General features: G+C 44.3%; 2 protein-coding genes across 2 annotated transcripts; one reads left to right on the top strand and one right to left on the bottom strand.

Moving 5' to 3' along the window:
* Positions 1-920: 920 nt before the first annotated feature.
* Positions 921-5430, bottom strand: LOC311488542 (ankyrin repeat and SOCS box protein 9-like). The gene is made up of 7 exons (XM_084545306.1): positions 5066-5430; positions 4859-4938; positions 4622-4729; positions 4088-4238; positions 3791-3925; positions 1923-2114; positions 921-1781 (listed from the first exon to the last, which is right to left on the bottom strand). Exons 1-7 carry the CDS (start codon positions 5145-5147, stop codon positions 1657-1659), a joined length of 873 nt encoding a protein of 290 aa, XP_084401432.1. The 5' UTR covers positions 5148-5430; the 3' UTR covers positions 921-1656.
* A 4097-nt stretch (positions 5431-9527) lies between these two features.
* gpr143 (G protein-coupled receptor 143) lies at positions 9528-15065 on the top strand. Its single transcript, XM_084544117.1, has 9 exons — positions 9528-9970; positions 10871-10980; positions 11366-11460; positions 11735-11827; positions 11942-12051; positions 12138-12246; positions 13054-13171; positions 13253-13508; positions 14469-15065. The coding sequence occupies exons 1-9, from the start codon at positions 9715-9717 to the stop codon at positions 14570-14572; spliced, it is 1251 nt and encodes a 416-aa protein (XP_084400243.1). The 5' UTR covers positions 9528-9714; the 3' UTR covers positions 14573-15065.
* The last annotated feature ends 449 nt before the right edge of the window (positions 15066-15514 follow it).

Here is a 15514-nt window from a genome sequence, read left to right as displayed (position 1 = left end):
GACCACTGACAGGAGACGTACAGTTCTGCTGTGAAACTTTTGGACCTGGCATTCGTTCATGTGGATGTTGCTTAGACATATAGCACCCACCTAGACCAGAACAGGCACCCCCACCCCATAGCAATGACGCCACTTGACAAAAACGGTTTAGGAACAACTCAAAAAAACACGAAAAACAGCACAAGGTGTTGACCTGGCCTCCAAATTCACTAGATCCCAAACTGATCAATCATCTGTGGGATGCACTGATCCACAGAGGCCCCTCTCTTCAACCCATAGGACCCATAGGCCCCCACTAACAACATTCTGTTGCCAGACACCACAGGACACCCTCTGAAGGCCCATGTCCATTCTCTCGTGAGGCACAAGGGAGACCTACACAATATTAGGAAGGTGGTCATAATGTTACGCCTGATCAGTGCATGTAACCAGTATCCGTATTCCAGTTACAGCCCCACTGATTGGATGTATGAGGTCAGGGAGTCCTTAAAGCGTTTTACTCAGACACGGAGAACAATGATAATGATGATGATGAGCTCAGGACTTGCTCGCTCTTACTATTTGTGGGAACTGTGGGAATACAACTATTGAGAGAATCAGGAAGAACAGGAAGGTCTGCTTTGAATTTCGCGTGTCAGCTCGAGACGACGGATAAACGAATGGTTACCATGAAGTCGGCCGGCACATCGTAAACACTGGCTTTGCGCGACGAGGAGGCGGCTACGGCCTAAATAAAACATCCACGTTGTTTGGTCCTTTCATCAGAGTTCACAAATATTGTAGACTGTTGCTGCATCTTGGTCCCGGCACCCTCTGTCCTCCTCATGTTTTTCTAAGTGAAAGGGCACCGCGACAAAATTAGAAAGCCCACATCCTTCCTTTTTATGATTCACAAAGCCCCCGCTTCTCAGACAGATACGGGGAGGGAGTGAAACAGAATCCTTTGTAGGTGTAACTTAAAATATGTTCAAATATTGAATACACACAAGTGTCAATTTTTAATGCCACCATGTTTTGTCATCGTTTTTTCTGCATTCAGCTTGTGTTCATGGATTCTTTGATTTTGCAGTGAGTGAGTTTTACAAACACAGGTCAAATGTTCTTTTGTCTTAAACAGATTATTACACACTGTGCGCAAAGCCAGATAGGAATAATTGCAAGTGTGTATTTAATAAGGCACTGGTATTTTTACAAAAACAACACATTTGAAACCAAAAAGTAATAAAAAACTGGACAAAACAACAAAAAAAGCAGCTAAAACTATTGTGGCTTGAACGGAAAAGGAAATGCCATTAACACTGAAGTGAATCAAGACATTGCAGGTCAGTTGTGTGACTTAAATATGATAATCCCTTACAGTAAATAACATTTGTGTAATCTATCATTACATTAATGTGTGTAATCCATTTTTTTTCTTAAATTATATTAATAGGATTGAGATGATAAAAAGATTCAGTAGTGTCAATGCATAAACCGAACCTATCGGTCTATTACTCTCAATATAAAACAGGTGTATTTGTTTACAGGCCTGTCAGAAATGGGAGTCACATTTAAATATTTTCACAGATTATACAAGTCTGCCCCCTGTTGACCGAAAACTATACTGCACAGAATCTGAGGTTGAAAAGGTTGCATTAATAAATCTCCCCTCGGCTCTTATTTGTAGAGAAGATACTGTATCAGCTCTGAGGGGAAGTGAAGGTCACGTATCCCCCCCAGCCTCTGCTTGCCCACAGTTTTCCTGATGCACAGCCGGCACAGCTGCATTAGGGGAGACACTCCTAGGGAGAAGCGGGAGCCAGTGTTTGGATCATTAGCTTGTGGCACCGGTCCAATGTAAAGGCCTTGATAAAAAAAAAAACAAAAAAAAAGAATTCGCCCCCCAAAACAGTGAGGTCACTTGTTTAGTTTAGTTTGAATACCTCCCGCTCGTCTCAGCAGTCCTTCAGCCGGGCTGCCGGGAGGCGCCAGGTCCAGTGGCCGTCTGCCCTCCAAGTTCTTGAGGAGGCGGTCGGCCCCGTGGTCGAGCAGGACGGACACCAGCTCGGGGCTGGACAGACGGGCGGCGATGTGCAGGGGCGAGTCGCCGGACTCGCTCTTGTTCACGCAAGCACCTGAAGCAGAGGAGAGGCTGTGATTTAAAGCCTTGAGGAAATCAGTTTTGAGTGTTGATGCAGCTTTCTGTTGTACCGCAAAGGAAAATATTGCACATTTTATTTCACTACATACCAGTGCAAGCACATTATACATCATTACATGTACAAGTCTTACTAAAAAATGTCACTTTTCTCTCTGTGAGTGTCCTTCTTTTCTGTTTTTTCTGGGTACCGTGTGTCCCTCTACCCGACAGGCCTCAGGGTCGAGGTTTTCTTCCTGTTAAAAGGAAGTTTTTCTTTGCCATCACCACCACGGTGCTTGCTCTTGTGGTCTTGGGCTTGGGGTAACTGTGAAGCATCTTGAGATGTTTTTTTTTTTCTACTACATAAATAAAATTGGGCAGCTATGTAACCATCAAGAAGTTGTCTGATCAGTCCCAGATTCATTCTTCACCATGAGAACTGCCCTCAACATGCAGCCAGAGGAACAAGAGACTGCGGTATCTTCATTTACAAGAAGGACAAGGAGTCCTGCAGCAGATTCTGCACCTCCCAAGAGACACTGAAGTTCTTCAAGAAATGCTTGAAACATCCAGCTGGCATGGTACTTTGAAAAACGATGTGCAGATGTTAAAGGGGAACTACTATTTTTTACATCCTGGACCTTATTTCTGGCATAAAATACGAGCATTTACTCACCCACATAACTTTTGTGCAATTTGCAGTTGTTCGGGAGATAATTAGATCAGCGTATATCCATATCGTGGGAGTAACTGGGGCACCGAAATGCAGCCTCTAAATAACACATTATCTGCTGTGAAATTAATTTCACCAATATTTTGTTATCGTACGCTAGTGCTATTCCCCGTTGAATCCAGAGTTACCTGTTATCATCATCCGGGGTCTGTAGATTGACCTGCATTGACCCCGGAAGATGTCTTCTGACCTGGATGATGTCGTATTTGAGCGTCACGCGCACCCGCGTCGGTCAGCTTGTTTACCTGTAATTTGCTACTGCTATTTTTTTGCAACATGGCTGAATATTTTTCTGATTCTGAGGTTGTGGACGAACCGTGGCACTAGTGTACGATAACAAAATATTGGTGAAATGAACGAGTTTCGTAGCAGATAATGCGTTATTTATGGCTGCGTTTCGGTGCCCCAGTCACTCCCACTATATGGATATACACTGATCTAAATATCTCCCGACTGACTACAAATGACAAAAAAGTTATATGGGTGAGTAAACGATCGTATTTTATGCCAGAAATGTAAAAAACAGTAGTTCCCCTTTAAGTCGTTATGTGAAATACTGGCTCGATTCAGTTCAGTTAACTTTGCATGAAGGCGACTTAAACAGTTGTTAATAGAAATCAAAATTCTTTAGTGACTAAAACTTTTGCGCTGTATTTTAAATCCTTTACCTATATTACCCACAATGCCGTGCTGTGCTCTAACATAGGCCTGAGCTGCTGATAAAATTTGTGACGAGCTCCTTTAAGCACATTTTGCTAATTATTCTTTTGTGTGCTTGTACTTACATGACTATACAACATGGTGGTGTCACAAAGAACACAGTTGTCCCGACTTTTCAGTAGCGGCTCTTTAATCTGTCTGATGTTTATCACTCTATATAATTTAGAGAACTTATTCTAAAGCTTCAACCTAAAAGGCCAAGTGAGAAGCTTCCTCACCAAGCTGAAGCAGTTTTCTCACAGTGCTTAGATGCTGGTTGGAGCAGGCAACGTGGAGAGGGGCTCCTAATCCGTCGATATGTTGATCCACGTCTGCACCGTGCTGAACGAGAGGTTCGATGCACTCAGGGTGACCTGAGGAGAGGCGCGATAATCATCACAATGAGGACTGATGAGCGGGATCCACTGTTTGGCGTCGGAGGCAATTGCTTTCGGTTTAGTTTACAATCGAAGCAAATTTTTCTACATTTCCCCGAGGTGTAGTGCGTGCATATGCTGCGGAATGTGACCTCTGACCTTTGGCTGCCGCCTTGTGGATTGGAGAGCTGTTCCGGCTGGTCCCCAGGGAAGCGGCTCCGTGTTCAAGAAGCAGAGATACACAAGTCACGTGGCCCCGGGCACAGGCTTCTGTCAAGGCGGTCTGTCCATCCACGGTTGAACTGTTCACCTGACACGAGGAAGTGTATTTTCTGACACAGTCCAGTGAGAAATCTCAACACATGTGGTTCAAATGAGAGTTATAATAAGAGACAAAAGTGATTCTATTTTATTGATGATATGGATGGATAACTGTTGATTGGCCATGAAACCTGCAGTGCACGGTGTTGGGTTCACAAGCCGGACTTTACGCCTGAAGATTTCTGTTCGTTAATGAGTTATTGTGCATGCACACGCACGCCTGCTAGCGTGTGTTAATCTCTTACTAAAATGCAACGTCAGTAAGTTACTAATAGCTGATGTGGCTGTTAAGGGCGGGGACTGAGAATTTCAAGAGACTTTAAAGTTAAATTCACTCAATGAATCGCAATTAGAGGAGAACGTCTTACTCACATTGGCCCCGTTTTCCACGAGGAGTTTGGCACAAGCCGTGTGGCCCTGTGTGCACGCTCCATGGAGGGGAGACACCTTATCCAGAGTGCTCAGATTTACACGTACACCCTGTGAGCAAAGAGTCAGTCAAATAATACAGACGCACATTAGGATCTTGGAAAATGAAATGGCTCATCTCTTTACTTATTTACTAAAAGTCAATTAAAATGTGACCTACAGAACTCCATGCAACTTCACCTGAGCAATGAGCCTCTGCAGAGTGAGGACCCGTCCATTGAAAGCTGCATCATGAATCGGAGACCAGTCTGATTCAACATCTTAGTGCAGACATAAACAACAGTCACTTGACTTCCTGGCTGTTGAACTTTCACATGTTCTAAATATGCATTACAGTCAGTTTAAAGCACTAAATAAGCTCCAGCTGCAGTTACAGCTACTACTCACCACTCATCAGAGGGTTTGACAAAAAAACAGCTCCACTCTGACTTGCAGTGGCGCGCTGAGCCTCTTTGTGTCCAGCAGACATAGTGATCACAGTGTCGTCCCAAAAGCCGCCAGCTGTTCGTCTGCCCTCACGTTGCTTTGCAGCAGAGGCCGGAGTGAGTCCGAGCGGCGGTCAGAAATATGCTTGGTCCTCATCTGTTTTCAGTTTTCAGATGCTGTTGCCGTGATGTCACTTCCTCTAATACAAAGCGTTTGCCAATGCAGGAAGCAGGCTGGTTGAGTGCAGCGGTTGGGTTCTCAGCCAATGGAGGTGCAGAGAGAGAGAGAGAGAGAGAGAGGGGGAGAGAGGGGCCTGTTGGGCAGGTTTGTGTTTTGTGTGTAATCTGACACTGTGCATCCACACCCATCCCCTCCAGCAGGAGGGCTGGGCGGTGCTGGGGGAAGGTATTTGGATTGAATGGAAGGAAGTGAATTCATGGTCATGTGTAAAGTTGTGGCCCGCTGTAAACGCACCATGCGGTCCCCAAAGACTTACAGACCTACATTTAAGTAACGCCTCTCAACATTTTTACTGTACATCAGTGACAGAATTTACATGGTAGCCACGGCAACAATGTCACATTTCACTTCCAGAAATTTAAGATATATTGGGATCATGTTTTAACGCTATAATTTTGGATTTTTGTTTGAATGGAACTGCAGTTTTCATTTTTCAACAGTTGGTAATCACATTGAAATATCACAAATCCTTAAGATCATTGTTTTCTGAATCCCATATAGTCAAAACTGACTTTAAGTAATCCCGTGGATTGCTGGTACTAGGCAGATAATCCACCTGTTTTGCAGAACATGCAAAATGGAGACTGGTGGCCTAATGATCGGAGATCTCATCCTTCCATCCTGGAGTTATGGCTTCAGTTTAATTCAGTTCAGTTTTATTTGTGTAGCATCAATAACGATCCGAACTGTCTTAAGATGCTTTACAGAAGGAGACCCCTAGACTAGAGCATGCACTGAGGTGACGATACCAAGTACTAAAACAACTCTTTGAAAGGAAGAAACCTTCAGTGGAACCCATCTCTTACGGGGGGGGGGGGGGGGGGGGGGGGGCCATGTGCTTAAGGCCAGTTAGGTAAGAGACAGCGAAAAAAGTGACACACAGGCAGACCAGGAAGATAAATTCATATATATACACCTATGTAAACAAGAACCTGTTCTGCTTCAGTGTCCAGTCCCTGCCATCTCTAGCGACGAACTAGCGTGACCTCTGACCTCACTCAAAGAAACAACTTCTAATCTGTGTGTAATCTACGTGACCAAACACAATACAGTTATTTGTTATGGTAGTAGGTGAGTAATTTACATAGCTGTTCACATATGTTCCGCAACAGCAGCATCTACTCCATCAGCATCAATCACATCACCCACAGACCAGCAGAGGGCAGTGACGGAGAGCAGATGTTTAAAACAAGTCGATAGTCCAACTGCGTTCCTCAGGGACTTGTTAATCTCAGGCAGCAGGCTACAAGCTCGCCGTACAATTGACTTTGTGCCTTGTCAGGGAAGGTGCGTATGGATTAGAATGCCATTGTACAAACTGCATGAATGCCCTCTCTGTAGTGCTGAATAATGAAGGCCCTTGATGCTTTGTTTCCCCCAAATAAATCTGCTTCAAATGTCTGCCAGTTCCCTCAGATCTCAGGCCAAGAGAGCAGATCCAGCGGCTGCCATGACCTCTCCCATATCTGGGCTTAGTGAACGTCTGCTGCATAACATGCAAGGCTCGGCTAAGCCGCAGAGAGCAAGCAAAGAGCAAGCAAAGAGCAGCGGACGGCATTATTTTTTCATCGTTGAGTGTAGGAGTGAAATGAGCCTAATTACGTCCATGGTTTGTGCGAGGCATTTTAACTCATCGCGGTGCAGATCAGACACTTTAATTAATACCTTAAAGAAAAGTGAACACAGAAATTGCCTGCCACTGTCTGTACAAACCGGTACCATGCTGTTAAACACTTGCTGCTGCATATCTTCTTTTCATCTTTACATTTCTAGTTTGTTCTGCTTGGTTTGGTGACACCTGTGTTTACCGGTTCAAGTCCAGGAGTCTGGTTTAAATGTTTATCAGTCACTGGGTCCAGGAAATGATGCTTGAGTCTGTTTTAGATTAGATTAGATTAGATTAGATTCAACTTTATTGTCATTACACATGTACATGTACAGAGCAACGAAATGCAGTTTAGCATCTAACCAGAAGTGCAATAGGCAGTAAGTGCACGTGGCATAAATATTATGGTAAATAAGTATGGTACAGCATATGGACAATATTTACAGATTAGAACCTATGTACAGATGAGACCATATATACAGGTTAATGATCAAGATATACATAACGATTGTTACTCTGTTATAAATAAAACAGACAAGACTTGTGCATCCTTTACCTGCTGCAACGATCATACGAACAAAAATATGCCAAAAATAGCCAATATGAATGCATGCAGTGTTTCTAGTGAATCCTTTGCATGCCATTTGGATCCAGTGCAGCATTAACAGAACTAACTAATACGTTTTAAATGAATTTCTTATTTTACATTCAGTGTGTGTAGCAGAAAAAAGAAATCCATCCATGAACTGAATCAAAATCTTAATTAAGTAAACAAAACGGTCCACTTGTCACTATTTTAGGCTGTTACCCAGACCCATGGCGTCTTTATTCTTTTATCACGCAAACAGAAAGTCATAAATAGTGTTAGGTGAGGAGAATCATCAGGAAGCACTTATCACAGGTCAGCAATATGTGGTCGATTTCTATATGTCTTCCTAGGCGTCATCTAGTGACTCACATCACCTCAGGAGGCTCATTTTGAAGAGGTAGTTTCTCTGAAGTGGGGTTGTATGAGGTACTAACCAACAGACAGCGTATTTAATACAGTACGTGGTTGTCAGCGCGCTCTCTGTTTGGAGAAGCAGACAGGAGTGCCGGCGTGAAAGCCGAGCAATGAACTGCTTTAAATCCACCAGACTCCACTGACAGATACAGTCCTTGAAGAATACAGGTGGAGCAGGAGGGTGAAACCCACTTTGCCGCTGACCCTGTCCACGTCAGCTTAATGCCTGGCTTCAGCGCCAGCGCTCCCGTCTGCTTCTCCAAACTGGACGTGTGCCGACCACCAGCTACGGTGACTACGCTGAATGTGGACCACCTCAGTACAACCCCACCTCAAAGAAACCAAACCTATCCCTTTCATATCGGAGCAACGCAAGATTGCAAGCAGGCAGATTGAGGCTAATGTGACGGATGGGCGAACCTTCCGCCTTTGACAAGACTACTTATTAGTTCACAGACTGAGTTGTATCTTTAAGCAGTGGAAGAATCCTCTGGCTAGAAAACCTGGAATTAAATGTGCTGTCTGTGATTTCTCCTGGGTGACTATGTCTGGATTCATACAATGTTTAAAACAGGTTGAACTCTGGAAAAAAAAGTGGCTTGAGCACATACTGTATAGTTATACACCAATCTGGCATAACATTATGACCACCTTCCTAATATTGTATAGGTCTCCCTTGTGACTCCAAAACAGTTGTGGCTCATCAGAGAATGGACATGGGCCTTCTGAGGGTGTCCTGTGGTGTCTGGAAACAGAATGTTGTCAGTGGGGGGCCTTTGGGTCCTATGGGTTGAGGGGAGGGGCCTCTGTGGATCATCCCACGGATACTTGATCAGTTTGGGATCTAGTGAATTTGGAGGCCAGGTCAACACCTTGTGCTGTTTGTCATATTTTTTGAGTTGTACCTAAACTGTTTTTGTGTGTGTGTACCTGTGTCTAACTGCATCCTGCTGGGGATGGCTGCTGCCATCAAGGAGTGTTGTTGCTATGAGGTGGGGGTGCCTGGTCTGGTCTAGCTGGGTGGTACATGTCTCAGTACCATCCACAAGAATGAATGCCAGGTCCAAAAGTTTCCCAGCAGAACATTGTATTGTCACAAGATGGTCGATTTTATTTACTTCTCCCGTCAGTGGTCATAATGTTGTGACTGATCGGTGTAATCTGATTTATTTTGAATTCATTGCAAGCCTTTATTCATTAGTATCTCATGGCTGTATTATATTATGTGTTTTCTGTTTTACTAATGTGCAGCCAAACCCTATTTAGAGATAAATATTGAAATTAATTGGTTTATTAATTGATATCTTCCATATTCATTGAGTTGCGTAACTCATTAATTGCTTATATTAGTTTGAATTATCACGGATTTGCAGGCTTCACCTGAGGTTTCAGAGTTTTTGGTTAGTAAATAAAGTGTAATTAGCCCAATTAGAATAAATTAGAATTTCTCTCCTGTTTGTTAATCAACCTAAATAAAATATAGAGTGGCTCGCTAAACTCTCCTAACAACAGGCCTTTGTCGGCTTCTTGTATTGTGCGCCTCAAGTTAAGCTACAACTGCAGGGATTAAACAGAAGCACATGATGATTCAACCCCGTGATTTCTCAGAGAGCTGGGTCATTTCCTCTCTTTTTCTTTTCTTTTTCTTCTTCCTCCTGACACCGTAGCCCAATTCTTTCCTTCTCTCTCCCTCTCCCCCTCTCTCTCTATCTCCCTCTCGGTCCCTCTGTTTTGTTTTTTTTTCTCCCGAGGAAGTCCGCGATGGCTTCCCCACGGCTGGAGACCTTCTGCTGCCCGAACCGAGACGCGGCGACGGAGTTCGTGGTGACCTTCCAGCCCGTCCTGTTCGGCGCCCTGAGCCTGGGGAGCGCGGGGCTGAGCCTCCTCTTCGCCATCATCCAGATCCTGCCAAAACGCAAGGGATACAGGAGGCTGGGGCAGTATCCTCTGCCGAGGCCCGCGTCCTCCTCTCGGATATTGTTCATCGTCAGTATCTGTGACATACTGGGATGTGCAGGTAAAGAAGAAGAAACCGCATGGTGTTGACCTACTTTTTTTTTTATGTTTTTTTTAACCGTGCCAGTTACTTTTCTCAGCGTGGTGTTGCCTTCTGGATACAATTACGCACGCGAAAATCTTTATTTTAACCCCTTTGTTGCGCTGCGCACAGTTTGTGTGCAGCCTTAAAACATAAAGTACGGACAAACGCAAAAAAAAAGCAAAGGTTTTGTTTGTTCCAACGTGGCTCAAGCTGCGTTTAATTCAAACCCAAAGAATTAATCACGATCCTCTCATGTGAGTGGTAAAATGACTCATAACTGAAAAATCTTTGGCTGTCCCAGCTTGACGTGAACGCAGCGTCATTCTCTAATGAAGCAGTTACACACGTGCTACAGAAAAGAAGAAGAAGAAAAAGTGTGTAGATTACTCTCAGATTTGTTGAGCCATGGGAACCAATCTGACATTTGAATTGTTCCTTCATGGCTTGGCTCCTGCTCTCGCTGAAAAGAGGTGGGGGGCACATGGAGTCATGGGTTGGTGTGTACTCAGTGCCCAGTGAGTTTCATTCACCTCAGACTAACAGCTTGAAACAGCCGAACAGCGTGTAGCCTGCATGGCATAAAGATTCTGGGAGAGCTTCCATATTTCCACTCCGCAGAGGAGCTGGAGATTGTCCTGGAGGAAATGGAAACTCCCTTATAAAACACACCTGCTGGAAGTTCATATTTCCATGATGTAAAGCTATTGTTAAATATATAATTACCTAAAGCGCTTAGTAATAAAAGCTGTGGAAAAAAGTGCTTTTTTTTTTTTTTTTTTAAATGAAATCCAGACGGATTACACGTCTCCTGCTCGTGCTTATCCCTCTTCCAGTCGTGTCTAAGTGAAATGATCAGTTTTATTTTCCCTCTTCCAGGTATTATCGTGAGATCATCCGTGTGGCTGGGCCTGCCCAACGTCATAGAAGGCATCTCGGTGGCCAACAACACCGACGTGTGGCCAGAGGTCTACTGCGTCAGCAGTGCAGTATGTACAGTCTGATGCTCTCCAGAACATTGAGCCTCCCGCCGCTACGTTCCACCTTTTCTTGTGAGCCGGTGCTAATCATGCAAAAGCACATCACGTCCCAGGCCTTGCGCTTGACAGATGACGAGAAAGTGACCGTAGTGGTGGGGGAGAGAAAAAAAAAAACCCAAATACTTTGTTGTGTTTTCTTGTAGATCATGCACGACCACACAACATCCTCATTTCACGCGCAGAGCTGGTGATTTGGTTTAATTCGGTCCCAGCATGCGTGTGCACGGCCGGCACAGACGGGAGATCTGGCCCGACAAACGAGGCACAATTACTCCCGATTACGGGCTGTGCAGTCAGCGGGCTGTGCTGAATCGTTTTTCCTTTTGTGTTGCAGATGTGGATCCAGCTGTTTTTCAGCGCCTCTTTTTGGTGGTCGTTTTGCTACGCCGTCGACGTCTTCCTCGTGGTGAAAACATCGGCAGGGATCAGGTTCTGTCAACATCGTCTTCTGTTCGCAGCTCATTATCACCTCAACATTACTTCCTCCTATAGAAAGAAAGAAACATGAAGCACTTTGGTTTCAGTGAAGGTGCACCGAGCGGTCCGATGATAAAAGGCAGAATTTAATTTGAGCTACTTGTGTTTTCCCTTCATAGTCAGTGCAATGTGTTGGTTTCTCTGCTCTCAAAGATAAATCGTCATCCTCAAGAGCTGCAGCGTGGGTGGTGAGCTCAGTCTCATGACTTGTTTCTTCCCCCCTCAGCACCATTGTCCTCTACCACATGATTACATGGGGTCTAGCTGTGCTGTTGTGTGTTGAAGGAGTGGCCATGCTCTACTACCCATCCATTTCCGAGTAAGACACTTTGTTGTTTCAGAGAGCTTGTCAGAAGATTAAACATTTCTTTAAATCACTAAATGCTGAATTTCCAGTGTAGACTTTCTAACTTCTCACGTTTTTCTCCTGTAGTTGCGAGCAGGGCCTCCAGCACGCCATCCCTCACTACGTCACCACGTACGCCCCGATGCTGCTCGTCCTCGTAGCCAACCCCGTCTTCTTCAACCGGACCATATCCGCAGGTCAGCTCCTCGCTCTCTCGGGTTTCCCCGATAAAATCGCTTGCCGGGAGAAATGACCAAACAACTGTCCCGTCTTTCCAACGCAGTGACGTCTTTACTGAAGGGGCGGCAAGGGATCTACACGGAAAATGAGAGACGGCTGGCCAACGACATAAAAATGCGCTTCTTTAAAATAATGCTGGTGTTCTTTATTTGGTATGTTGCCGTCTTTTTAATACGGGCGTGAATTCATGGGGAGTAGGTTCACATTTTGGGAAGTACGCATTGATTTATTGCAAGATTATGACCACTGACAAGTGAAGTGAATACCATTGACCATCTTGTGACTATTCAATGTTCTTCTGGGAAACTTTTGGACCTGGCATTCATGTGGATGTTACTTAGACATGTAGCACCCACCTAGACCAGACCAGGCACCCCCGCCCCATAGCAATGACACTCCTTGATGGCAGCAGCCATCCCCAGCAGGATGCAGCCTGACACAGACACAAAAACGGTTTAGGAACAACTCAAAAAAACACGAAAAACAGCACAAGGTGTTGACCTGGCCTCTAAATTCACTAGATCCCAAACTGATAAAGTGTCTGTGGGATGCACTGGAACAAGCCTGATCCAGAGAGGCCCCTCTCTTTAACCCATAGGACCCAAAGGCCCCCACTAACAACATCCATTCTCTGATGAGCCATAATTGTTTTGGAGGCACAAGAGAGACCTACACAATATTAGGAAGGTGGTCATAATGTTATGGCTGATCGGTGTATAGGATAGTATGAAATACAGCTTGTTTAACATAGGTTTTAATATTGCATGGGAACCATTGAAAGACAAAAGATAATACAACAGAATGTGTATGATGCAGCATTATGGCTGGGTCAAACATGTGAAACCACTGATCCGATTCTTTATGTAGGTGTCTATATGTTTCATATTTTCAGCTGTTGCAAAAAACTATTTGAATGCATCTTTTTAATTGACGTGCCGTTTTTTGCTGTGATGCTACAGCTGGGTTCCCAACATCATCAACGAGAGCCTCCTCTTCTACCTGGAGATGCAGACAGACATCAACGACGGCAGCTTGAGGAACATCAGGAACGCAGCTCTCATCACGTGGTTTATCATGGTGGGTTCAAAATAAAAACGTAGCCGTACGCGAGTCTCACCAGCGAGTAGCGCCTCTCTAAATGGTTACTCTCTCTTTCAGGGCATCCTGAACCCCATGCAGCCTTTCCTCAACACCCTGGCCTTTCACGGCTGGACGGGCTTCGACGTTGACCTCAGCCTGCAGCGGAGGAGGGAGCTGCCCTGGGACTCGGTTTCCACTTCGGTGCCCAACGCGGGCGGCCATAACCCCATCGTGGGCGCCACTCTGCTCTACCAGAGCCACGTCCAGGAGGCTCAGAAAAACATGATGGGAAACGGACAGAACCACTCCGACGCCATCAGTGTCCTCTCAGAAGGTAACTGGCCTTGCACTGATGGTAAAAGCTCACCAGTTTATCAGGGCTGGTGACTTATTGCTCATCAGCATCACATGTATGGACTTCCTCTTCTTAATACTTCCGTTTGGATGATGAATGTATAATGAAATTAGCTATGGAGGCAAAAATCTAGAGACACTGACCAAGACTTTATTTTTATTCCGGTGTCGTAGCTGACTCCTGCTGGAGATAATAATGAAATACTCTGGAGCGTTATGTCTGTTTCGTTCTGTGCTGGAGTCACAGATTTTCTTTATGTAATTATAAAACCATCGCTGCTAGCATTCTGAATTCATCCTCAGTCGACAGGAGACGTGCTCGTCCGCCGTGTAATTTCATCCCGAGTGCAAATCGGGTGCCACCGTCGCACAGATCCTTATTTACAGATAACGAGATGTTGAGCAGATGAAAACTGTTAAATATTCCGATGAACCACACACACACACACACACTAACACTAATGCAGTCTAATACAGTCATCCTCTGAAATTTGCCGTTGAATACTGGGGCAAAAATTCAGAATCCCTTTGCAACATCCTTCAAGTCGTGCAGATCTGTTGCATTAGACTGCATCAGTTTTAGTTTTATGTGCATCATGAACGCATGAAAATGGTATTTATTCCGTCATCCGAGTGACAAGTGATTTTTGTAAATGCTTTTGTTGTTTTGTGCACCACGTCAGTCATGTACAAAGTGCAAGTCGCTGTTTTGTATCACCCCGACCAGTCTTTAGAAATAAAGTGAATCTTTTAAAGGATTTTATGTTTTTCCGTTCATTTACAGTTTTTTTTTTTGGGGTCAAGTTTGGGAAATTTAGGCATGAAACACACAAACAGGATATATATGATTACAAGGATGTGTTATATACTAGAGGGCTCTCTCTTATCAGTCTGATGAGGTGGCATGTGCAGTAATCTTCCCCTTATTTTGTCTTGCTAGGTTCAGAGTCTAGTACAGTTGAAATCCACATTTCCAGCGAGCTACGAGACTATGAGGATGTAGACGCTGACGGAGAATCCTTGGAGAACTCTGTGAGGCACTAGCTGGGCTCGTCTACGAAGCGCCTCCCTCCGCTTCGCCGCAGGACTTTGTTCTTTGTAGTCACTTTTGTTTTAGATTGTCTTAGCCTTTAGATTGTCCTGTGGAGATATTAGAAACCGGCCGTGAGATTTCACTAGCTGGTGTCACAGAGTAATAAGCGTAATTCCAAATTCCAAGACTTTTTTTTTTTTTTTTACATTTCTTTGAGCGTTTCTACATCTACAGACGCATAAACTGTACAGCGAGGCCCAAAGCTACGGTCTCCTGTAGCAGCCAGCAGAACAAACATGACATTTTCTTATTAGTATCTCACAGGCTGACATTTAAAGAGGGCTTTAAGTGCTTGAGGAAACATTTCTTCTTGCAAATTCAGTGAATTGGATGCACTAGTTTTTATGATATGCACACTTAGCGTTAAGCCGCCAAGGCCCAACAACAGAATGTAATAAGCTAGTTAGTTTTGTTTCCTACTGTCCTTGTATTTTTTGCACACATCTGTTTTATTCTATATTAAATATCAAAAATATCTTGTAGTTTTGTTGGGGACACATTCTTTTTTGCAATATCCTGAGCCGTAAGAAGAAGAAGAACAAGACACACACACTTCAGGACATGTTTTCTGATATCAAAATAGAGTAATTTATTTGAGACACTGAATGACTTCAACGTTTTGTCTTGGAAACAGGTGACAGCGCCCTGGACCAGGGCGCAAGAGAGATAGTAGCTGTCACAGCACTTATTCCATACTGGGCTCCTTTAGCATGCCAAGATTGGCCAGCGACCCACAGCCCAATTCTCAGTCTGACACAGACGATAATGGCTCTCAGAAAATTAAAAAAAAAAAAGTCCATTGAAACACCCACTAGCATCCAATTGTGACATTAAAAAGAGAGAGAAAAATAAAACATTGGATCTTCACTTTCAGCAAAATCTGAACGTTCGTC

Source organism: Chelon labrosus (genome assembly GCF_963514085.1).
Source record: "Chelon labrosus genome assembly, chromosome: 5".
Lineage (NCBI taxonomy): Eukaryota > Metazoa > Chordata > Actinopteri > Mugiliformes > Mugilidae > Chelon > Chelon labrosus.
Note: the sequence above shows the minus strand (reverse complement) of the source record. Positions and strands in the feature narration are given on the sequence as shown.